We start from the raw sequence: 25,926 nt of genomic DNA on the forward strand, positions 1-25,926 counted from the left end.
TGGGTCGTGCAGGGTTACAAGCAGCTGCAGGACCCTGGCCAGTGCCACTTCGCCTGCCCGCAGCGAGTGAGGGGTAAGCCCCACCATCCCTGCACAGCAGCAGCAGCCCTAGACTAGTCCCCGTCTCCCAACATTTCCCGCCCTTCCCCCCTCTTCCATACGGGCACTTCCCGCAGCGGCCAATCCCTGCGCCCCTTCCCCAGCGCTCTGCGCGCTCACACTACCCTGCTAGGCTCGGGCCCTCGCCTCTCTGCTGCCACCGTCGCTGGCGTGAAGACAGCGTCCGGCAGCCAATCACGGCGCGCCTCCCCGTTTGAACCTGTCCGTTCGTCAGCACAGCGGTGGGCGGAGCCGGGAGGCAGGCAGGTTAGGTTGTGTTTGTGTTCTGTGTGTGTGCCATGGACTCAGCAGCGGCAGCCCAGTGATACTAGTGACAATAGAGAGGAGGGAAGTGACAAGAGGGGGGCAGCAGCCGCGCACACAGCCCCCAGCCCGCTCTCCTGTCCCGCCGCAGCCCGGGGAATGTGACTGCCGCTCGCTGGGACCATCGCTGAGGTGATTGTGGACGGAGGATTATCCCGGGCTCACAGGAAGAAGGTGCTGGGGGGGAATCGCTGAGGACTGAGGCCTAAACTGTCAGCAAGGCGACAAGAGAGGGCAGGGAGACCCAGGAAACCCCCAACCCAGGCTCTAATCCCTGGTGAGAGATCTAAGGTAATCCTGCCAGATCCCTTCCTCCCTCCCAACATCACCCTCTGTGGGTGTGTAACATGGGGTGGGCTCTGACCCCCCCTTCTCCTCTCTGCCCTCTCACCTATGTCTGTATGTACAGTATGTTTCTATCTATTTATGTGTATGTATATATATATATATATATATATATATATATATATATATATAATCTTAAATTCATTTTCTCTACTTATAAGTCACAATCAGTGTTATGCATACACATTTTAGTGTATATATTCATATGTGAATTTGGTTTGTGTCAAGCGCTGGTTACACTATTATGCTGCTTTCACATCGCAAACCCTGCTTTCAGTTCTTTAAACGGGTCTGAGCAGTTAAACCCCCTTCACATCGCATGTTGTAACCAGTATATTACCATTTCATTACCGTTTTGGTACCTTTCACACTGAACCCGTTTCACCCATACAAAACAGTGGTTGTCATTATAAATGTTTATTTCCTGCTTCTGCCTGGTGAGATCACACATGGAGACAGCCTATCACCTTCTCGGGCTTCCAAATACTGTTTCAGACCCTTTCACACTGCACAATTAAATGGGTCTGAAACGGGTAGGACCCTGCTTTTTTACCATTTCAAAATACCGGTATTTTGTAAACGGTAAATTGAAGGTGACCCTTTCACATCGCAGCTCGAGCCGTTTAGGGAGCCAGTAAAAACGGCAAATTACCGGGTACAAGCTGCGGTGTGAAAGGGGTATTACTTTTAAGTGTGTTATATAGGCACCCTGCAGTGTGTAACGTGCAACATAGAGATGTGTATGTGTGTGTGTGTGTGTATATATATATATATATATATATATATATATATAATATACACACACACACCTCTATGTGTATGTATGTTATTTGGATGATTGGCATAGTCACGTGTTTTGACTTGTGCCCCCCCTTCCCCCTGTAAAGTAGTAGTAGTAGATGGTTCCTCAGGTTGGCACGTTCTGCTGCATAGATGATTGACAAGCAGCACTAACTGACAGTACAGGAAGAACGTGTTTGCAGATTTCGGGATGTGTAGTGTGCCTGTTTGCAGATGACAGCTTACACATGTTTACACTCACAGTGATGGTTTGGCTGAAACTTTTGACCATGTTACCATGATTGTCATTTATTTATCTCCGTGCAGGAATCGGTTAATGAATCTGTTCGCTGTAGCGCTTTAATAATTGATAATGCGTGTGATAGAAAGTGTTACTAAACATATTGTTGGGAAGTCCATGTTCAAGCAGCCTCCTCTGACCCACACACGGTGATCCTGCAGTCATGTGCCAATAAGCTCTATATTATATGCGGCTTCTCTTTGCTGTGTTGCAGTTGGAGATTGTGCCAGTATAGGCCCAGATTTATCAAGCCTCGGAGAGTGATAAAGTGCACGGTGATTAAGTACCAAACAATCAGCTCCCAGCTGTCATTTTGCAAACAAAGCATGTAACATGGCAGTTAGGAGCTGATTGGTTGGTACTTTTATCACTCTCCAACGCTTGATAAATCTGGACCTTAGTGCGTTTCAGTATCCCAGTTGTATCATTCCAAATAGTGGTCCTGTACCTGTATAGGACTTTCCAGGCAGCGTTAGCCTCTTTGCTGTGGCCCTCTTTCTTGTACAGCATTGTACATGTTACATGTATTGCAGGTGTATATTTATCAACGTCTTGCTGTAAGAATAGAAGATGCTAAGTCACATGTAGAATAGAAGCATTTGTGAAGTTGACACAACCACTCCTTCTCAGTCATTCCTTTCTGACGTGCTCATACCTAGATGACTTGAATATTTTTGTACATACCACACTTTGTAAAAGAATTATGTTCTAGACCTGCATTGTTTCTGCAGTGTAAGCGTAGTTTCACTAGAGGAATGTACACTGTCGTTCTTTTATATATTGTTTAACTTGAAGCTTATTTATAAATGAGTTCACAAACTTAACTGCATTTTTCTTTATTAACTGATCTAGAGCTGCCCATATTTTTATTTCTCTGCTAAACAACCATTGCTTTATCCCTAGAGTCTAGATATGAAGGAGAAGATTGTGTCACATTAGTAGGGTAAATGTGCCAATAGATTTGGTAAAAATTTGCCTTGCAAACCTCATTGTGTAGCTAAAGGATTTGCATTTTGTGTTACTACAGGCAGAGGGTAGTGCTCCTGTCCTGTCTAGTTATCTTTTGGTTGCTTGGGAATTGCTATATGTTACTGCTTAAGCCACGTTTGCAAACAGATTAGTACACTGGCATTATAAGGTCTTAAAGCTGCTCGATAATTGTGGACAGAACGGTCTGAAGTGTTCAATTTAGCATTCACTTGACCAGTGTATATTTTTGGACATATATGTTGCAGGACCCTGGCCTTGAAGTATGATTCTGTATCTAACGAATCAGTGTTTAAAATGCGTGTGTCAGCTACACTTTAACACTGTAGATAAAGCTGAAACTGTGTTTAAATACATATTTTATATCTTTGAAGTTTCTTCTGCATTCACTTTGTTTTTAACATATCTCTCTGTAGTTTAGTTTGTGACGGTCCCATACACTAAATACCACACTTTCACATCACAACAGCAGGAAGTCTGCAGCTTTCAGAGCATTGAATGGTCACGTATGATCGGTGTCACTGGATCTACGGCCTACGTCCATAATTAATTGAAATAATTCCTAAGACATTATACCAGGAAGTTAAAGACCAGGAGAGAAGGGCTCAGTTCTATAGCTGGGCTTTCCCAGGAATGTGTGTTACTAACACTACACTACAATTAGGCTCAACTCGTATAGTAGTAGTATTGATGTTCTAGTTTCCAAAACTGCTTGACATATTCACATTAAAGGGAAGGATGCAATGAACTACTGTTAGTTTTGCATTTTCTCTAACATAAGAGTGTGTTTTTCAGGCAGTTTATTATTGTCAAAGTAAATAGTTTCCTCCTACTAAACTTTTATAACTGCTGTCGTCGTCACCCCGCACACACACATATCTTAGGTCCAGTGAACTCATTGGGACTGATGCACAGTCGAATGCATCTGTTTGCCAAGCAGTTCTTGCGGTTTTTTTTTTTTACGGACGGCACTTGTGCCCGGGTGGTGCAGAGTTGATTGCATTTCAGGTGCATCTCCACTTGCGTCTGAGCAGGAGGAATCGGGCCACAACAGGAAGTTGCACGTAGGCTAAATTCAGTGAGAGCGTGTTGACGGAATTACAGGCTGAGCAAACTTACATATTGGCACAAACAAGCTTGTTTTCTGGCGCATTTGTTGCAGCATGGGTGCACTGATAGTGATTTACGACAAGGATCCCAAAACAAATGATCTGTGGTGCTAAATTAAAAAATGGATATAAATCTTTTCACTGTTCACTGAATTTCAAACAGTGTGTTTCAGATCACATCATAAACTAGTTCTCAACTGCTTGTTGCTCCATTAAGTAAAGCCAGGCAAAGGGAAAATTAAAGTATGGCTGCAAGCTTTGGGGAAAAAAAATAAAAAAATTTCAGCAGAGCAAAATTAGATTATATAAAGGATTCTATAGAATCATATATTTGGTGCAGAAAGTATTTAGGTCTAAGCATCTTGAAAGTGAAGTATATGCTCTATGCCATTTCAAGTGTGAAATATAAGTAAACTCCGACGTTACACACCAGTGACTCCACATGCCTCCAAGGCCGGGTACCGGTTCAAACACCAGTGACATCACGTCTTATTTGGTTAGCAGGCACTTGTACTTGCATTCCTGGAGGTCGGCAGAGAACATTCTATAGAGCTCACAGCATCCCAGAATAGTAGAGCAAAGTCAATGCTTCCCAAAGCGTTTAGTAATTTATATGGGTATGATGACATAGGAAAAAAGATAGTTAATGCATGTATTCTAATGCCAGTAAAGCCTTGCATGCATCAATATACTACATCTGTTTTTTGTGGAGAGATTATCATCCATTAAATTTGCTGAACTTTTGCCATATCAACGGTTTGATGGAAGTATTAATGAAACAAGGTTGCAAGTGTTTTGTTTATATATGCAGTGTTGAAGCAATAATATTTTTGTTAATCCTTTTTAGTAACATCCTAGAGAACTTGTGAAACTTAAAACACTTGCTAAATTTCCAGAGACAACACTCACCTACTATCCAAGGACTTTTGTGTGTAAATGTATGTATTGTAGATTGCCTATTACTTGACACCCCCCCCCCCCCCCCCCACACTGCCACCATGTGATCAGTGTAGCCACATATGTCATTGCTGAAATTACAATGATTGGGCCATTCTGCACTTGGTAAGTGCAGCCAGATTATATATGGGTCAGCCTGCCAGTTGTGTTGCCCGATGTCTGGATTAGACTAGGGCGCACAGATAATTTTGGGGTTGCACATTCTCCCACATTGGGACAACTTGCTAATATCTAAATGATTGTTAAATGAAATGTTTTACTTTTGTGCTTTATAGAAAATCTGCAGAATGCTACCTATACATGCGCGCCATCTGTTCCTTCTTCTAATCAGATGAATCACATTCTAATTCTTCAGGAGGATCCCATTAATAACTGCTAATGTATTTTTGCAACCACTATTCTTTGCATTACCAAATTTGGCACTTTCTTTTAAGATTCCTTTCAAGCTTCCAAGTCATTTTTTTTTTTTTTTTTTAATCAAACAGTTTCTTGCGGACATGCCAGTGTTTTAAATCCCTTTGCTGCCTGGAAGGCTCTCGATAGTGCAGATTAAACGTGCATGTTCACACTGGTGCAGGATCTACCCTGAAAGCTTGAGCTTCTTGTGTACAAATGTGTCCTCATACACTATTCCTCAGGTCGCACCAAAAAAAAAGGAAAAGCAAAAATGTAAAAGCACTCACATGGTAGCCAAATTACTGGTGATCTTATCGGTCAGCGCTTGTGCTTAAGTTCCTTCATCATGACCTGTCCTCTCTCTACTGCTTTTAATTGGACCATTGTCAGTCATCACCTACAATATTGCAACTTATTAAAAAAATATTTGACTTGAGCCGTGGAAGAGTAGGAAGATTCATTTCATATGCACACCTGACTTCCTGTCTGTAATCCCAGGTTCTCTTGATTGTGAAATGGCTTATAGCAGAACAGTAGCTTGCACTCAGCTACACAGAACTTGTAATTGCGTAGTCCTGTATCTTGCATTGTTCACCAATATGTGGCGTATGGAAACGTGTAGGTATTTGTGACTGATTTAATACACTTTTTAACATCGCTGTAATGTCTATTCTAGGCTTAGTCAGAGTTTCTATGTTCTAGTCTTACATTCTCTATTTTGTTACAGGACATTTAAGGCTTTTGGAGCAGTTTCTTGCATTGCATTCAGTATGTTCAATGCATATAGAAAAGTGCCTCCATGGTTATATTAGGTTTAGTTTTTATAATTTTCTCTAAGTTTATATGTAAATAACAGGGGGGCAGATGTATTAACCTGGAGAAGGCATATGGAAGTGATAAACCAGTGATATGTGCAAGGTGATAAAGGCACCAGCCAATCAGATCCTAACTGTTAATTTACATATTGGAGCTGATTGGCTGGTGCCTTTATCACCTTGCACATATCACTGGTTTATCACTTCCTTATGCCTTCTCCAGGTTAATACATCTGCCCCAGGGTTTTTTTTTTTAATTTATATGTAGATAAGCTTTCCCCCCCCCCCCCCCTCAATTTATCCTAAAAGTAATAATGTCCAAATTATTTTTGAAGACAATTGTTCTGTGGCTGGTGAGTTACCTTCCATTGGGCGTAATGGCCGTTTTAGTACAATAATTGATGGAAAGTAATGTCTGCAAATCCACACCCTGTCCGATCATCTTTCTGTTATTGTGACTTGTCCATTTATCTGGCACTAATCTCTGTTTATCATCTTTTCATCAGTAGGGATATGTCCTCAGCACCAACCACTCCTCCATCAGTGGATAAAGTAGACGGATTTTCACGGAAGTCCGTCCGAAAAGCCAGGCAGAAGAGGTCGCAAAGCTCCTCTCAGTTTAGGTCTCAGGGCAAGCCTATCGAGTTAACACCTCTGCCTCTGCTTAAAGGTAAGTAAGCAAATTGTATATGGCAAGTAATAAATAAATGTAAAAATATATATATATATATATATATTTTTTTTTTTTGTGTGGACATCCTATATCTATTCAAGTAGTTTTGCTTAATACAGACCAAACTATTGGAAGGTACAATACTGTATAAAATGGCACTGCTTATAAATACATTTCCTGCTATTCTGACAACTGATCTTAGCACCTGTGGGTTGATCCATCCCACCGGTAATACTGCTAGTTATATGGAATGACACAGTAAAATATGTACTGCCTATAAATTACGGTCAGATGAAAGTATATGCAGCTATCTAAGACAGTGATAATGGGAAGTGCACAGGCTTTAGCTTTCTGTCTATTGTGGCTGTTTATGCTTGATTCTGACTTGCACTCTAAGCGGCCACAAGCGCTGATGACTGGGGCAGACAGATCTGCTAATGTTAGTACATAATAGCACGGAACTCTGGCTACTGGCCCACGCCACTCCCGTTAAGCACATGTTCTGGGTGCGTTTACAAGGTAGCTGCTTAGTTGACACCTAGAAACGCCACGGACATGGAGACCTGACCGGGCACTTAGCCACCTTCTCCTATACCCTCCACATTTCCCCAAAACTACACGCTCAGTGGTGAAGTAGTGCAGTTTTACACTTTCACAAATATATATTGATTTGTCTGTGCACATAGCCTCCGCAAAGGTGCGTGTGCATTGTGCAGCCATACACTGTGTGCATTACATCGATGGGTCCTGATTTACGCCCTTATGCTAATGTGAGAATCTGTAGGGCTACTGCAGGGATTCCTGCTACAACTGACATCACTAGTATTGGCGCTTACACCATGATACACGGCTAGTGATTCCAGCTGCACGTAGAATACATCTCTTTAGTTCATATGATGTACACAGGATCTCTGCTGAGCCAGATAAGGGTTTAATAGTTAGGATAAGAAGTTTACAGCTTCTTTTTAGGACGTTCGTGTCGATGGAGTTCTTTGCGGGAATTTAGCTCCTGGTGACGGGCGCAATGCAGCTGTCAGGTTGCAACTAGCCCTGAAACCCCACTTAACACTGTTTTCTGCTTACACCTCAAGAGGGTACAAGCATAAATCTGCTGCCTAATCACTGGGAGTAATTGAATAGCTCCCAGACACTTAACTGGGAGCTAAATTCCCATGAAAGAAGTGAATTGCCCCCATTGTAAAATAACTACTACGATAAAATGTATTGCATATCTCTCCATGGATGTACATGGTAGCATACTGGGTGAAAACATGCCTTTCATGCACTTTCCTACAGGATTATTTAAGAAAGGCACGGGGCATATGCTGTTTGTTGCATGACTGCATATTTCTCTGACCACTGTTTATTGTTTAAGAAAACTTTCTGTGCTCTGAAAGAGAATGATTTTCTAAAGCTCTGCTTGTTCGTGTCTGCTGCAGGTTTAATCTCTAGATAGCAATTCCTCTTCTGTTTTATATATTATTATTATTTTTATTTTTTGGACGTACAGTGGTATGTGACATGGGGTGTGGTATAGAAGAGTTACACGGTCTGTATCGGGCTTGGCCATCCTTTGTCTCTCCAGCTGTTGTGAAACTACACGTTATCCCAGCATGCCTTGCCAGAGTTTTGCTATTAGGAAATATTAAATCTGTGTCAGGGCATGCTGGGATATGTGGTTTCACAACAGCTGGAGAGCCACAGGTTGGCCAGGCCTGGTCTATGGAGACAGTAATTAGGTTGACTTCCAAAAGGTCGACTGTGAGTAAGGTAGAGAGGTACAAAAGGTTGACATCATGATGGGCGACACAGAAAAGGTAGACTAAAGTTTTTTTTTTGGCTGTCCTTTGGTATGTTTAACCATATCTAAGCACAATTAATGGAAACATGTACCCTCACGGGCTCACCCTGCTTCAGGCAAGGAGGCTCGCACTACCGCTGCCGTCTTTGCCTAGGCTACTATTCCCAATTGTAGTCCTTGTGGAAGGTAAATCAAGCACAAGTTGGAAAAACAAAACCCCCCCCCCCCCCAAAAAAAAAAAAAAACAACAACAAAAAACTAAATACTTGGGTCGACCCTTTGAGTGTCGTCCAGTGTCATGTTAACCTTTTGCGCCTGTCGACCTTAAGCACTGTCTTACTTTTTACTGACGACCTTTTGACCTCGTCAACCTAGTATATATAGACCATATGGGGTCATCCAAGATTTTGCATGTCCATGTCTATTACTTATAGTTGCAGTGTGACAGTTATATTTGGCAATAGGCAGTAAATGGTTCATATGTAACTACTTGGTGATTCATCGCACCCTACGGACGCTCTTCTCACAGTCGTAAAGGGCTACGCCCCCTTAACCCTTGCACGCCCTTGTGGTGTCAATATTTGTATTATATGGAGTATTACCTCCAATCATAATTGTGTGAGTGGTTAAATATTGCACGGACAAAGGGCATGCAATGGTTAAGGGGTCGTAGCCCCTTGCAACGGTGTGAACAGCGCACGCAGGGCCTGATGAATACCCTAGTAGGTGCTGTGGTTGGGGGAGGGGGTCCGGGGTTCCGCAAGTGGAAGAGGGGCAGTTGCGGGCGTGTTGCGGGTGTGGTGGTGTCGCGGGTGAGGGAAGAGCGGGTGCGGGGGTGCCACGGGTGGGGTCCGGATCCACCACGAGCGGGGAAGGGGCGGGTGCGGTGGTGCCACGGTTGAGGGAAGGGCGAAATTGGAAACTTGTTAATTTTGGGGCTTAGACATCCTTACTAATAAAGGAACTAATAAACCCACAAGCTCTCAAATAGTATAAACGTGTCATCCAACTGCAGCTTTGCTAAAAGTAAAGAGGATAATACTACAGTATTTCCAAACTCATTTACCACAAGAAGTAACAACCGCAACTATTTAGAAGTGTCTTTAATTGGTTACTAGGAAATGTGTGATGATAACGAACAGTGTCATGCTGATAGTCCATACCCGGACATCATAGAAAGCAAAACAGGTGGATAAATGCTAATGACTCAGTGTATTCCAGTGAGAACTTTTATTGATTGCTCAGATTGCCTAGGTGCCACGGGTGTGTTATTAGTTGGCCATCTGGATATTTCTGATCCTACGTATAATCTCATCCAGGTTTCTACTATTGGTCACATGATTGCAATGCAAGAATATTACGCATCCTGATCACATGACATCCCTCGAACCAGTAGCCATCAAGCTTGAGAAATCTGGCTACAACCCTAACGATAGTATGTCATGTCATTACTGTTCTTAATATCATAAGAATTCTCGGCTACACTACTTAACAATAGAGCTATTGGTGCTTCCTCTTACAACATATCCTATTTGCATAATTAATGTGTGTTTAATGGAATTGTTAATGTGTGTATCAGATGTGTAAATTTCCCTAATATGTGTTTCCAGTGTGTTAATACTGTTTGCAAAATGATTCAGATGACCTAGTCTCAACTGGTCTACCAGAAGCAGCATTCTGCGCACCAGTTCTAGATGATGTAGAGAAGAAACATAACCACCTAGTAAAAAATACAAGAATATTACTAGTGAGCAATTTGCAGCTTGGTAAAGTTTATATAAGTTGATATTCAATATACTGGGCGATGTTGCGATCCACAACAGATCGCAACGACCATCATATAATGTATACCCTCTAATTCACTCGCTTCATCGGTTGCTGAATTGAGTGTTCACATCGTCCCATTGGATGTGCTCCATGTCCAATAGGACGATTCCGTGTGTCACGGTATTTTTACATGCAGCATGTTAAGGATTTATTGTGTTATACAGCGGATCGTGGAGTGTGTACGGTGATACAATATAGCGTTACATCACATTGCTGGGTCGTACCGTCGTTTATGTGAATACCCAGATTTAGAGATGAAGTAAATTGTGTGTGTGGGGGGGGGGGTACAAAACGCATTTGCACACCTTGCTTTCAGTGCTACATGGTGCAGCAGTAAGTCAGGCTCATCCTTAGTACTCAGACTATCCCATGTATTACTACCAACACACCTGTACGTGTGATAATACAGGTAATGTACATTTTTGTAAAAGAATGCTGCTCAGTAGTTGCTCACTACATGCAGTAGTAGCCAGTATTTTCCTTGCATACATATAAATAACTGTATTTTCATCCTTTTTGGATTGTAGCATGGTTTGTTACAGTAGCAAATTGCTCCTTTTTTTTTTTTTGCTCTTACTCCTAACTCAGAATCGGGCCCCCAGTGCACCATACTCTTTCTGGAATAAATGATATTGATGTTTATTATGGACACCTCTTGTTCAGTCCAGCTACTGTATGTACAGTAAGGATGGTGTCACATGGGAGTGCTCCAGTGTTGCATATATCCAGCTGCAGAGCTCATTGCTGCGGTGATGACAGGTAAGAGGTACATCCTGCAAGTCTACTGTCACATGAGAGACCGCAGCTCTGACCGTTCTGCATGTAGCGTCTCCAGATCCTAAATGATTGCGTGTGACAGAATAGGACTGGTCCACCTTCACTTCAATCGCTGCTTAACAAAAATAAAGAAAAGAGAGAGAGAGCGCGCAGCGCCTGTGTAAATCCAGTATGGCGTTTTTTATCCTTAATAGCAGCATAAATTGAGTCGCTGGGACTTGAGAGTCTGATCTTCGCCTTCTGGTTATGGCTTTAGAACATTATATATCGACGTTGGCATGTTTTGTGTTTTTAGTACATCTCTTACAGAAATCATTGTTCTCTGTGGAGCGATGTCAATGAAGTACACATAAGCTCTCTGCAGGGATGGGGGGGAAGGAACGGGGGGCAGTTCGGATGATGTAATGATTAATGCAGGACTATATAAGTACTGAATCAATGGATCCAATTCCCACCATTACCCTAATGGTGTGGAGTTTATATAGTCTCACCATGCTTGCATGGGTTTCCTTCGGGTACTCCGGTTTCCACCCACAATCCAAAAATAAACTGGTATGTTGTTAGACTTCAGACAAAAATGACCCTTACTGTATTAGTGTGTGCATGTGTTCGGGGAAGACTAGATAGGCCAGGTGGTTGTTACCTGCCGTCAAATTCTATGTTCTGTTTTTTGACATTGCTTTGTATGATGGAAATGAGGACTTCTGTGGCACCTTGTAAAAGGCCAGTGATCTTGGGAAGTATTTCTCTTTGTTTACCCATAAATAAAAGACTGTAGTAGAGATGGATTAAATGCTGCTAGTATACATAAACTCTCTTGGTTTCACAAGCCTTGCTTAATGTTTGTTTTCGTCCGTGTTATGCAGAGTTCCATAACTTATTTCTTGGCAATTACTCATCATTGGTAAAATTCTCAGAGCTACCTACTTACTGTAAGTCGATAAACAAGCTTCTAGTGTTCACGTTGGCAAAAAACTTCTCAGAATACTTATGATACGCCATGTTAAAGTAACTGCGACAGACGCTTTGTAACAGTGCATTTTACACATCGGTAGCGGACCATTAGTTCCCTGCACATAACGGGCTGTATGAGGGGATGAGTACGGGATGCCGGCGGTCGTAGGGGGGGGGGGGGGGGGGGTATGCAATTAGCACTTTTTTTTTTTTTTGCCTAGGCTAAAAAACAGAGCTTTTCGCTGTTAATTAGGACGAATGGGGATTCGCCCTATGCAATAGAAGGGATAGATTTTTGCGGGATCCGGTCTGAAGATCGACAGTGTCTAGGTCGACAATGTTTAGGTCGACCACTATAGGTCGACAGTCACTAGGTCGACATGGATGGAAGGTCGACAGGGTTTCTAGGTCGACATGTCTAAAGGTCGACATGAGTTTTTAAATTTTTTCATACTTAATGATCCACATGGACTACGATTGGAACGGTAATCTGTGCCGAGCGAAGCGGTAGCGGAGCGAAGGCACCATGCCCGAAGCATGGCGAGCGAACGCGGTGCACTAATTTGGGATCCCGGTCACTCTACGAAGAAAACGACAAAAAAAAAAAAAATCCTCATGTCGACCTTTAGACCTGTCGACCTAGAGACCCTGTCGACCTTCCATCCATGTCGACCTAGTGACTGTCGACCTAAACATTGTCGACCTAGATACTGTCGATAAAACGAACCACACCCGATTTTTGCCTAGGTGACAAAATGTGGCAGGGGTGGAAAACATATGGATTTGGCGAATCCACGTGTTTAAAAACGCGGGCCATATTTGCCGATTTTGATGCATTTTTAGCCAATGCCTTTTTGCTTTAACAGGTGAAAAGGCATTGGCGAGAATGCCTTCAAAACGGACCTAATTGAATATACTCAGTGGGGCGAATTCATTAGTTTCAAAATGATCGGAGCTAAATGCATATCCCCCTAAGTATGATAACCCTCCTTCCCACAGCCTAAACCTAACCCATGTTCGTGATATTGACTGTTGGCGTTGGGATTCTGATTGGTGTCGGGATTTCGGCACCGGTCTACTGACTGCTGGGATTCTAAGCGTCGGGATGCCATCTACATTCCGTCATGAGAACTTCTGAAGTGTAAAGCGGTGATTCAGTTAGCTTAGTGCTTCCTTGCAAGCTGATAAAATACGGGTCACATTGCAGGAAAACTCACTTGTTTTTTCTTGCACCCCATAGAGGTGCAAACACAAACTAGCAAAGTTTTCCTCTAGTAATTACAATGTGCACATCCGGAACATTACAGTTAATCTTCCTCTAAGTATGTTGCTGGTGCAGGCAGAAATACTTTTCAACTTCTTGGATATAGTGAGGTGGATTCAGAGTTGTGGTCAAAGCAGGAAAAAAAGAACCAAGGTGGTCATTCCGAGTTGATCGCTAGCTGCATTTGTTCGCTGTGCAGCGATCAGGCAAAAAAACGGCACTTCTGCGCATGCGTATACGGCGCAATGCGCACGCGCAAAGTAATTTTACAAAGAATGATGTAGTTTCACACAAGGTCTAGCGAAGCTTTTCAGTCGCACTGCTGGCCGCAGAGTGATTGACATGAAGTGGGCGTTTCTGGGTGTCACCTGACCGTTTTCAGGGAGTGTTCAAAAAAACGCAGGCTTGCCAGGAAAAACGCAGGCGTGGCTGGGAGAACGCAGGGCGTGTTTGTGACGTCAAAACAGGAACTGAACAGTCTGAAGTGATCGCAAGCGCTGAGTAGGTATTGAGCTACTCTAAAACTGCACAAAATAATTATGCCGCTGCTCTGCGATCCTTTCGTTCGCACTTCTGCTAAGCTAAAACACACGCCCAGTGGGCAGCGGCATAGCGTTTGCACGGCTGCTAAAAACTGCTAGCGAGCGATCAATTCGGAATGACCACCCAAGTACAGTAACTTTGCACATTGGTAGACCCATGTTACACTACAAGTGGGGGCAGATGTATAATGTGCAGAGAGATTTCGATGTGGGAGGGGAGAATACAAAGTCAAATCTAAATTGCAGAGTAAAAATAAAACTGTCCAGCATTTGTGGCCATAAACAGAAGCAGCCATGAGCATGAACAAAACCCATAAATGTATTTGCACCCCTTGCATTGTAACATGGAGGTAGATGTATGAGAAACGTCCTAACGGACGTTATGTGCCTGGGGCCGTATTATCATGGTGATACGCCCCCACCCGCTGCCACAATGTATTGTGTGGCTGCTGATGTGGGAGGGCGTTATCTCACCTGTCCCGCGATAGCGCTCCTTCCACATCGGCTCGGCGCCGCTGGAGGCCCCCGGCGCATGCACAATTAGGCTGTGTGGACCAGCTGAATAATGTCCACGTTCAATAAAGTTTGTTTAAAAAAATAAATCTACTATGCGCGTATACATTTTGCACACATCGCCTGCCTGGGGGAGGCGTTCCGGCGGCTTTAGGAGATGAAAAGTGACAGCTGAGGCAAGCATACCTTGCCTCTGCCATTCGTCTCCCATTCTCTACTGCGGGGAAGCGGCGGGGGCATGCAGCGGGCAAAGCACACGGCGTTAACACGCCGTTGATCCATTAATGGGTTGCGCTAAATGTAGGCTTTATGTGTGCTGTGGTCAGCAGAAACCACAGCGCACTTTCATACATCTCCCCCATGGTTTGTTGTAGGTACAGAGTTAATCTAGGTACACACGATCCAATTATTGGGCTGATCGGCCGGATAATTGGATAGTGTGTAAGCAGTAGTCTTAGTGCATTTGTAGTTGACGAATGGCTTCAAACGTTCCTCCAGCGGTCAGATCAGGAGAATGTCACAGCGTGTGCTGCACACACTAGATCATTCCCGACCTCCCAATCCCATTGTTAAGATCAAAAGCAGGTACACACTGAGCAAGAAATGACACCGCAATCTGATAATCTCTACATCAGATCGGAGTGTTTATTGGATCGGCAAACACGATCGCAGGCATTCCCAACCATGGCCCTCGATGGCACACTAACAGTGCAGGTTTTAGGGATATCCAGGCTTCAGCACAGGTGGTTAAATCAAAATTACTGAGGTACTAATTAAGTCACCTGTGCTCAAGCATTAATATCGCTAAAACCTGGAACGTTAGTGTGCCTTGAGCACTGCAGTAGGGAATTTCTGCTCGGATAGCGTCTATGGCTTTGCAGCTAAATCGCTGCTGCAGTATCCTTTTATAAATGTGAATTCTGATTACCCTGTGATTTTACGTCTGTGCCCTGGGGTCATATTATAACTCAAATAGACTTAAAATACAGACATTCATAATCACGACTATGACGGTTTTGCTTGTTTATTGTCTGTGTTATAGTGTAAGTATCTAATTGCCTAAAATACTTATTTGGGGTGTTTCAAATATTTCATATTTGTTTTAAGTTTAGTGACTATTTCATTTACTACTCCAGCCCCTCTCCAAATAGGGTGTGGTATGGTATGCCGTCGGTCGGGCTCCCGGCGACCAGCATACCGGCGCCAGGAGCCCGACAGTGTGGCGAGCGCATATGAGCCCCTTGCGGGCTTGCTGTGCTCGCCACGCTGTGGGCACGGTGCACGCTATTTTGTTCTCCCTTCAGGGGGGTCGTGGTCCCCCACGAGGGAGAATAAGTGTCGGTATGCCGGCTGTCGGGATTCCGGCGCCGGTATACTGTGCGCCGTGATCCCGACTGCCGGCATACTGAAGACCACCCCTCCAAATACATCTACTATGTGTTACTTGTATTAAAACAGGGATAAGTAAATATGTCTGTATACCCGTACTTGCTGGCTTTTAACTTTTCCACTGCGTTTGAGCTTGTGGTTAATATTAGAGTGATCATTGTTTTTTAATTTTTAGAATGTTTCTGTGGCTTAAGCAACATTTTCTTAGTTGTGTTCTGTTTGTTTGTGGTAAGTATAGAGCATCCTGGATGTAGTCGGGTCATTCGGAGATTGTCAGCAGCACAGAATATTTCAGGAGAGAAGTGTTCCGTTCTTATGAGTTGCAGTGATCTGACTATGCCTGTGATTTCGGGGAAGGCTGCATGTAAACAGTACAGTATCACGGAGGCAAGTGAGGAAACAGACTTAAGTTTTAATATTGGATTTATTTGTATTCTTCCTTTCCATTGGGAAGGTTGGCAGTTGTGAAACAGTATATCATGAAGGAAATATTTGGAGAGATATAAGCACTATTTCTCTTTTAAACTTTTATTTATTTCGGTATGCTGTTTGGGCAACAGCATACTGCGCTGTAGGAGGTGGGGGGGTGGTCACCGGCCTCGCGAGGTGCAGAGCCGCTTCCTCGCTGCAGGACCACCGAGGGGTTAGTTGTTCAGCGGGGCACTGCGCCTCGGCTGTCGCAACCGCAGCACGCTGCACACCCCTAGCAGATGCCTGAAGGTGAACGTCAGTGGTGACTACACACCGGGGGCCCCGCTATGGGGATGCCCCGGGTTCATGGTGCGGCTGTCACACCGGTGAGGCATACGGGTCCCTCCTGGGGGGGATCCGCTATTGCCCCTGTGAAAACTGGCTAGCGGTGGGCTTAACTGAGCATTTATATGACGTTTTAAGCATGTTTGCAGACATTGCCAGTATAAAATCTTCAGTAGCTCCGGCGCCATGAAGGGAGGCGGAATTACATCAGAATGGGCTCAGCTGCATTTTGGCGCCTTCCTCTGCAGATGCAGCAGCAGCAGCCTCAAGACGCTGACGCACGCTGGATCATTGGTACAGGGTGTAGCTTGGGGGAGAGCCGCTAAAATTGTGCTCATTACACATTCCTAAAGGAAAATTGGGTTTTTAAAACAGTGTTTCGCTGAACCAAACTCTGACCGCCTCATTGGGGCTCTCTGGCGTGGTTGTGCTGGTGCCTTCTCTTCATCTGTGTCTCCTCTCACATACAGTGGGGCAGGCTTGCATTGTTACGGTCTGTGTTGTATGTGTATTGTTGTGTTACTTTTCATCATGGTAAAACACAAGTTATGCAGTGTCTGTAACACCAGGTTCTCCCCACTTTCATCTGGTTCCATTTCATGTGAGCAGTGTAGTCAATCCTCACAAAACGTTGAGGAGAATGTGGGGGAGGGTCACGAGCCTTCCTGGCTGGGTGCAGTCAAAACTTTGATGTCTGATATGTCATCTCAGCTCACTGCAAATGCCCATAAAACACAAGAACTGCAACAAGCAGTAGCAGATCTAGCTGCTAGGGCTGATGTTCCCCATCCCCCCTCTCTACTGCAGGTCCACATAAACGTGCCTTCCCTGCACTTCTATCAGATACTGATGATGATATACAGGATGATGGGGACGATGTGAATCTCATAGGTGGGGATTCCACTCCTACACAGGGTATTGAACCCCTCATTTTAGCTATAAGGGATGTGCTAAAGCTTCCCCTAGAGGACGCTGCAAATCAGCAGTTGTTTTTTTTCTCCTTTGCACCCCGTCTAGACCCATCGTACTAATGTGTCCCCAATATCCCTTATGGACAACGAGAAAAGGATTTACCGGTAGGTATTTAAAATCCTGTTATTATTACTACCAGTTATTTATATAGCGCACACATATTCCACAGCGCTTTACGGAGAATATTTGGCCATTCACATCAGTCCCTGCCCCAGTGGCGCTTACAATCTATATTGCTTTATTTTTACACTGCAATTTAGATTTCAGTTTGAACACACCGCACCCAAATCGAACTCTCTCTGCACATGTTACATCTGCCCCCCCCTGCAGTGCACATGGTTTTGCCCAACTGCTACCAGATTTGCTGCTGCGATCAACCCTGAATTAGACCCTTAAATGCAGGCGATTTATATATTATACCAGCTGTGTGCCCCAGACATGATATACCCATTGCTGTGGCTCCTTATGTGGAGCAGGAGCTAGCCTAAGGCCACATCTCGTTATTTGCAAGTCACGGCCATTGCAGAGATGTAGATGATTTAGGGTCTGATGCTGAGAGATCGGAGTTGTGATTATCAGCTGACTGCGCTGCACTGTGATTGCGCTAGGGTACCTTAGAGATGCCGCTCGCAATGAGGATATATGTGCAAAGTGATTGACAGTCAGGGACAGTTTGGGGAAGGTGACGGCAAGTGCTGGCTAATGCGCAGAGCATTTTCCTACTTCTTACAATTCCACGGGCCACTGTCCCAGTTATTCTGTCAAGGAAAAGGTCTCCCTCCGACAGTGAGATCACACAGATCAGCAAGTCTTCAGGAAGTCAACTCCCTTCCATGTTACAGCCAAGTGTGTCTGCACATTCACCTTCCGTTAATTTCAGTTTAGGCTTCAGCAGAAGTGTTCAGATAATTAATTTTTTGTGTTTTAAAAATTAAATCTAGTATAGTGTAGTGTATGTGGAGCTGAAGACATCTCCTATATATTAGCCTCTGTGCCTGGCCCTCTAACGCTGGGTGGAGTCACAGGCCTGGGGGGAGTTAACAGCTCCTGCCCTGTGCCAGAACACCACTTAGCAATATGTGCACCGGGAGCAGCAGCCGCAGAATGACGAGCACACACTAGACACCCTCACCCCACAGCATTCAACCCACCCTCCGCACAAGCCCAGCACCACCTGCTACATGCAGCCGCGCCAGGGACACGCTACCCGGGACCCGCCGTCCGCACCACAGACGAAAAAACACTCCCCAGCCGCACAGTGCACCACCTCCTACATGCAGCCGTGCCAGGGACACGCTGCTCGGGACCTGCCGTCCGCACCACGGACAAAGACGCACTACCCAGCCACACAGTGCACCACATCCTACATGCAGCCGCGCCAGGGACACGCTACCTGGGACCCACCGTCTGCACCACGGACGAAGACACTCCGCAGCCGCACAGTACACCACCAATCCCCTCCTCCCCACAAGCCCAGCACCACCTCCTACATGCAGCCGTGACACAGACACGCTGCCCGAGACCCGCCGTGCCAGATATACATTGCCCCCCTGTGTCAGATATTCATTGCCCCCCCCCCAGTGCCAGGTATACAATGCCCACTGTGGCAGGTATACATTCTCCCCCGTACCGGATATACAATGCCTCCACAGTGCCAGATATACAATGCCTCCACAGTGCCAGATATACAATGCCTCCACAGTGCCAGATATACAATGCCTCCACAGTGCCAGATATACAATGCCCCGCTGTGCCAGATATTCATTGCCACACTGTGCGCTTATTGCCACCCCTTACCGCTGGCTCGGTTTCTTCTATAGAGAGGCGCAGCTCAGCGCCTCTCTTGCACCTCAATTCTCTTTGAAGCCCGGTCTCACTCTCCAGCAGCAGTGGCGGGGTCTATCTGAAATGAGGCACCGGCTCCTTAGCCAGTCTGAACCTTGTGGACCCACAGCCATTACGGGGGCGTAGCCCTTACGCCGGTGTGAAGTGCGCCCGTAGGGTGCGATGAATCACCTAGTTAGCCATTAACTAGTGAGTTGCAGAAAAGTAACTGGGGCATGACTGTGGGATAGAAGTGAAGGCTTTCTTTTTGTGACATGCGTCCCCCGTGTCTGGACGGGTGTGGTGCATAGGGTTGAACACACTTAGGTCAACAGTGTCTAGGTCGACCACTATTGGTCAACAGTAACGAAGTCGACACCTAAAATAGGTCGACATGAGCGAGGTTGACATGACAAAAGGTCGACATGAGGTTTTGTGTGTGTTTTCTTCGTAGAGTGACGGGAACCCTAGTTACTGAACTGTGTCCCCTCGCTACGCTCGTCATGCTTCTGGCACTGTTACCGTTCCCAATTGTGGATCGTAAAGTATGATAAAGTTCAAAAAATGAGAAAAAATTGTGAAAAACGTTTGTTGACCTAGTAACCACGTCGACCCAAGTGTGGTCAAACTAGAGACAGGATACCGTCTGATCTGCGTTTTCATCTGTCCAGAGCAATTTATTTAAAAGGTGACTGAAATAAATCTACATTGTCCTTTTAAAACGCAACAAGTGCTGCCCTCTAGTAGTCTGCTGTGCTTGGAAACCAGCGTACACACAACACTACATATGTCCTGGTCAATTAGCCTACTTCACCTAATATTACACAGTATCCTTTCATTATAATTGAAGGCTGCATAAACCTAGTTAGGGTTTGGTTACAGAAGGAGTAGAACCTGTTTGAGCAAAAATTGTTTAACAATAACTATATACAGTAATTGTTATATACAGTGTGAGTTCTGCAGTGTCACAAAACACAACATTGTGTGAAGCGTACTTGAACTTTCTTGTTGAATTTCTGGTCTGCCTAGTTTTAAGGACTGTAAAACTGTGGAGCGCAAAGTAAGTATATGAACAGACTTAGATTAGGTGAGTGGAAAGATCTGTCCGCCATAGTATTAAGCCAGCATATAAAGATAGTTTCACGGGAATATTAAGAGTGCACATGTATGATGGAATACAACGTATGCAAAAAAAAATTTTTTTTTGGGGGGGTGCAGGTTTTTATCATTTTTCAGGGCCACACGAACACTAAGGTACCGATTCAATTGTTTTCCCCCACGGCTACCACTAGGGAGCGCAAAACGGAGCAATTCAATTGTTGCTCCTTTTAGATGGCGGTAACCGCAGGGGTGACATTTCTTCTCGCAGCCTCCTGAGGCGTGAGAAGAAATGTGCGCTAACTCGGCACTTTCTGTGTCCCAACGGGAGTCTGGACGCCCAGAGAAGGACTTTAGAATGGTCTCGCCGTTTTATGCGGCAAAAGCCTGTCTGTTTGAACGCTACTTGCGCGGTGTGAATGTGCACCCAGACATCAATTGCATCATGACCGTTGTTTGGGTGTCTAACCATTCCCGTTTACACGGGAAAATTAGACTTAAACAATTTAATCGCCCCTAACCTTTTATTTCCAAAGTATAAACGTGGCACACCCATTTCGACTTAATAGCCTCTGAAGAGTGATTTACTCTCCTACCATCTCCTGTTTTTTTTATTTACTTATTTATATAGTATCCATTCTGTTAGCGTTGGTGCATTAGTTTATTCTACTGTGAATGAAGCATTGACAACACTTATTGTTTTATTTCTCTGACGTCCTAGTGGATGCTGGGGACTCCGTAAGGACCATGGGGAATAGACGGCTCCGCAGGAGACTGGGCACACTAAAAGAAAGATTTGGTACTACCTGGTGTGCACTGGCTCCTCCCTCTATGCCCCTCCTCCAGACCTCAGTTAGATTTCTGTGCCCGGCCGAGCTGGATGCACACTAGGGGCTCTCCTGAGCTCCTAGAAAGAAAGTATATATTAGGTTTTTTATTTTACAGTGAGACCTGCTGGCAACAGGCTCACTGCAACGAGGGACTAAGGGGAGAAGAAGCGAACCTACCTGCTTGCAGCTAGCTTGGGCTTCTTAGGCTACTGGACACCATTAGCTCCAGAGGGATCGACCGCAGGACCCGTCCTTGGTGTTCGTTCCCGGAGCCGCGCCGCCGTCCCCCTTACAGAGCCAGAAGCAAGAAGATGGTCCGGAAAATCGGCGGCAGAAGACTTCAGTCTTCACCAAGGTAGCGCACACCACTGCAGCTGTGCGCCATTGCTCCTCATACACACTTCACACTCTGGTCACTGAGGGTGCAGGGCGCTGGGGGGGGCGCCCTGAGCAGCAATAATATCACCTTGGCTGGCAAAATAACCACAATATATAGCCCCAGAGGTTATATATGTGGTAATTACCCCTGCCAGAATACAGAAAAAGCGGGAGAAAAGTCAGCCGAAAAAGGGGCGGAGCCATCTCCCTCAGCACACTGGCGCCATTTTCCCTCACAGTTCCGCTGGAAGGAAGCTCCCTGACTCTCCCCTGCAGTCTACACTACAGAAAAGGGTAAAAAAGAGAGGGGGGGCACAGATTTGAGGCGCAGTAAATATTACAGCAGCTATAGGGGACATAATTCAGTTAGTCCCTGCATTATATAGCGCTCTGGTGTGTGCTGGCATACTCTCTCTCTGTCTCCCCAAAGGGCTTTTGTCGGGTCCTGTCTCCTTTAAGAGCATTCCCTGTGTGTGTGTGCGGTGTGTCGGTACGGCTGTGTCGACATGTTTGATGAGACTAATGTGAAGGCGGAGCAGATGCCTATAAATGTGATGTCACCCCCTGCGGGGCAGACACCTGAGTGGATGGACTTATGGAAGGAATTACGTGCAAGTGTCGACTCCTTACATAAAAAATTTGACGCCATGCCAAATGCGGGACAGCCGGCTTCTCAGCTCGTGCCTGCCCAGGCAATTCAAAGGCCATCAGGGGCTCTAAAACGCCCACTACCTCAGATGGCAGACACAGATGTCGACACGGATACTGATACCAGTGTCGACGACGATGAGTCAAATTTAATGTCCACTAGGGCCATTCGTGGCATGATTGAGGCAATGAAAGAGGTTTTACAGCTTTCTGATATAAACCCAGGTACCTCAAAGAAGGGTATTATGTTTGGGGAGAAAAAACTACCAATAGTTTTTCCCCCATCTGAAGAATTAAATGAAGTGTGTGAAGAAGCGTGGGCTTTCCCTGATAAGAAATTGGTGATTTCAAAAAAATTACTAATGGCGTTCCCTTTCTCGCCAGAGGATAGGTCACGTTGGGAAACTCCCCCTAGGGTGGATAAAGCGCTCACACGTTTGTCTAAAAAGGTGGCACTACCGTCTCCGGATACGGCCGCCCTAAAGGAACCTGCTGATAGAAAGCAGGAGGCTATCCTAAAGTCTATATATATACACACACTGGTGTTATACTGAGACCAGCTATTGCTTCAGCGTGGATGTGCAGTGCTGCTGCTGCTGCTTGGTCAGATTCCCTGTCGGAAAATATTGACACCCTGGACAGGGACACTATATTGCTAACCGTAGAGCATATAAAAGACTCAGTCTTGTACATGAGAGATGCACAGAGGGAGATCTGCCGGCTGGCATCTAGAATAAGTGCATTGTCCATTTCTGCTAGGAGAGGCTTATGGACTCGGCAGTGGACAGGGGATGCAGATTCTAAAAGGCACATGGAAGTTTTGCCTTATAAGGGTGAGGAGTTATTCGGGGATGGTCTCTCAGACCTTGTTTCCACAGCAACAGCTGGGAAGTCAGCATTTTTACCCCATGTCCCCTCACAGCCTAAGAAAGCGCCGTACTATCAGGTACAGTCCTTTCGACCCCAGAAAAACAGGCGGGGAAAAGGCGGGTCCTTTCTGTCTAGAGGCAGAGGAAGGGGAAAAAAGCTGCACCACGCAGCAGGTTCCCAGGAACAAAAGTCCTCCCCCGCTTCTTCCAAATCCGCCGCATGACGGTGGGGCTCCACAGGCGGAGCCAGGTACGGTGGGGGGCCGCCTCAAAAATTTCAGCGATCAGTGGGTTCGCTCACGGGTGGATCCCTGGATCCTTCAAGTAGTATCTCAGGGGTACAAGCTGGAATTCGAGGCGCCTCCCCCCCGCCGTTTCCTCAAATCGGCCTTACCGACAACTCCCTCGGGCAGGGAGGCTGTACTAGAGGCAATTCACAAGCTGTATTCCCAGCAGGTGATAGTCAAGGTACCCCTACTTCAACAAGGACGGGGTTACTATTCCACACTGTTTGTGGTACCGAAACCGGACGGTTCGGTGAGACCCATTTTAAATTTGAAATCCTTGAACACATACATAAAAAAATTCAAGTTCAAGATGGAATCGCTCAGGGCGGTTATTTCAAGCCTGGACGAGGGGGATTACATGGTATCCCTGGACATCAAGGATGCTTACCTGCATGTCCCAATTTACCTTCCTCACCAGGAGTACCTCAGATTTGTGGTACAGGATTGCCATTACCAATTCCAGACACTACCGTTTGGACTGTCCACGGCACCGAGGGTGTTTACCAAGGTAATGGCAGAAATGATGATACTCCTTCGAAAAAAGGGAGTTTTAATTATCCCGTACTTGGACGATCTCCTAATAAAGGCGAGGTCCAGGGAGCAGTTATTGGTCGGAGTAGCACTATCTCGGGAAGTGCTACAACAGCATGGCTGGATTCTAAACATTCCAAAGTCACAACTGGTTCCTTCCACACGCTTACTGTTCCTGGGGATGATTCTGGACACAGAACAGAAAAAAGTGTTTCTTCCGCAGGAGAAAGCCAAGGAGCTGTCATCTCTAGTCAGAGACCTCCTAAAACCAAAACGGGTATCGGTGCATCACTGCACACGAGTCCTGGGAAAAATGGTGGCTTCGTACGAAGCAATTCCATTCGGCAGGTTCCATGCAAGGACCTTCCAGTGGGACCTCTTGGACAAGTGGTCGGGATCGCATCTTCAGATGCATCAACTGATAACCCTGTCTCCAAGGACCAGGGTGTCTCTACTGTGGTGGCTGCAGAGTGCTCATCTTCTAGTGGGCCGCAGATTCGGCATACAGGACTGGGTCCTGGTGACCACGGATGCCAGCCTTCGGGGCTGGGGCGCAGTCACGCAGGGAAGAAATTTCCAGGGACTTTGGTCAAGTCAGGAGTCGTCCCTGCACATAAACATTCTGGAACTGAGGGCCATTTACAATGCCCTAAGTCAGGCAAGGCTCCTGCTTCAAAACCAGCCGGTTCTGATCCAATCAGACAACATCACGGCAGTCGCCCATGTAAACCGACAGGGCGGCACAAGAAGCAGGGTGGCCATGGCAGAAGCCACAAGGATTCTCCGATGGGCGGAAAATCACGTACTAGCACTGTCAGCAGTGTTCATTCCGGGAGTGGACAACTGGGAAGCAGACTTCCTCAGCAGACACGACCTACACCCGGGAGAGTGGGGACTTCATCCAGAAGTCTTCCTACTGTTGGTAAACCGCTGGGAAAGGCCACAGGTGGACATGATGGCGTCCCGCCTCAACACGAAGCTAAAGAGATATTGCGCCAGGTCAAGGGACCCACAGGCGATAGCTGTGGACGCTCTAGTGACACCGTGGGTGTACCAGTCGGTCTATGTGTTCCCTCCTCTGCCCCTCATACCAAAGGTACTGAGAATAATAAGAAGGCGAGGAGTAAGAACGATACTCGTGGTTCCGGATTGGCCAAGAAGAGCTTGGTACCCGGAACTTCAAGAAATGTTATCAGAGGACCCATGGCCTCTACCGCTCAGACAGGATCTGCTACAGCAGGGGCCCTGTCTGTTCCAAGACTTAGCGCGGCTGCGTTTGACGGCATGGCGGTTGAATTCCGGATCCTAAAGGAAAAGGGCATTCCGGAGGAAGTCATTCCTACGCTGATAAAAGCCAGGAAAGAAGTAACCGCAAACCATTATCACCGCATTTGGCGAAAATATGTTGCGTGGTGTGAGGCCAGGAAGGCCCCTACAGAGGAATTTCAGCTGGGTCGTTTTCTGCACTTCCTACAGTCAGGAGTGACTATGGGCCTAAAATTGGGTTCCATTAAGGTCCAGATTTCGGCTCTGTCGATTTTCTTCCAGAAAGAACTGGCTTCACTGCCTGAAGTTCAGACTTTTGTAAAGGGAGTGCTTCATATTCAGCCCCCTTTTGTGCCTCCTGTGGCACCTTGGGATCTCAATGTGGTGTTGAGTTTCCTAAAATCACATTGGTTTGAACCACTTAAAACCGTGGATCTCAAATATCTCACGTGGAAAGTGGTCATGTTATTGGCCTTGGCTTCGGCCAGGCGTGTGTCAGAATTGGCGGCTTTGTCATGTAAAAGCCCTTATCTGATTTTCCATATGGATAGGGCAGAATTGAGGACTCGTCCCCAGTTTCTCCCTAAGGTGGTATCAGCTTTTCACTTGAACCA

General features: G+C 45.7%; 1 protein-coding gene across 11 annotated transcripts in view; it reads left to right on the forward strand.

The window, feature by feature from the left end:
- The first annotated feature begins 254 nt into the window (after positions 1-254).
- The window catches only part of PPP2R5E (protein phosphatase 2 regulatory subunit B'epsilon), a 211,828-nt gene continuing 186,156 nt past the window's right edge, over positions 255-25,926 (forward strand). For 9 of the 11 annotated variants that reach the window (XM_063947248.1, XM_063947247.1, XM_063947251.1 and 6 more), the window contains exons 1-2: positions 373-714; positions 6,620-6,783. In XM_063947248.1, coding sequence (XP_063803318.1) covers positions 6,627-6,783 — 157 coding nt within the window. In that variant the 5' untranslated portion in view covers positions 373-714; positions 6,620-6,626. The other 2 variants (XM_063947249.1, XM_063947250.1) reach the window with 2 other exon arrangements.

Source organism: Pseudophryne corroboree, chromosome 12 (assembly GCF_028390025.1).
Source record: "Pseudophryne corroboree isolate aPseCor3 chromosome 12, aPseCor3.hap2, whole genome shotgun sequence".
NCBI lineage: Eukaryota > Metazoa > Chordata > Amphibia > Anura > Myobatrachidae > Pseudophryne > Pseudophryne corroboree.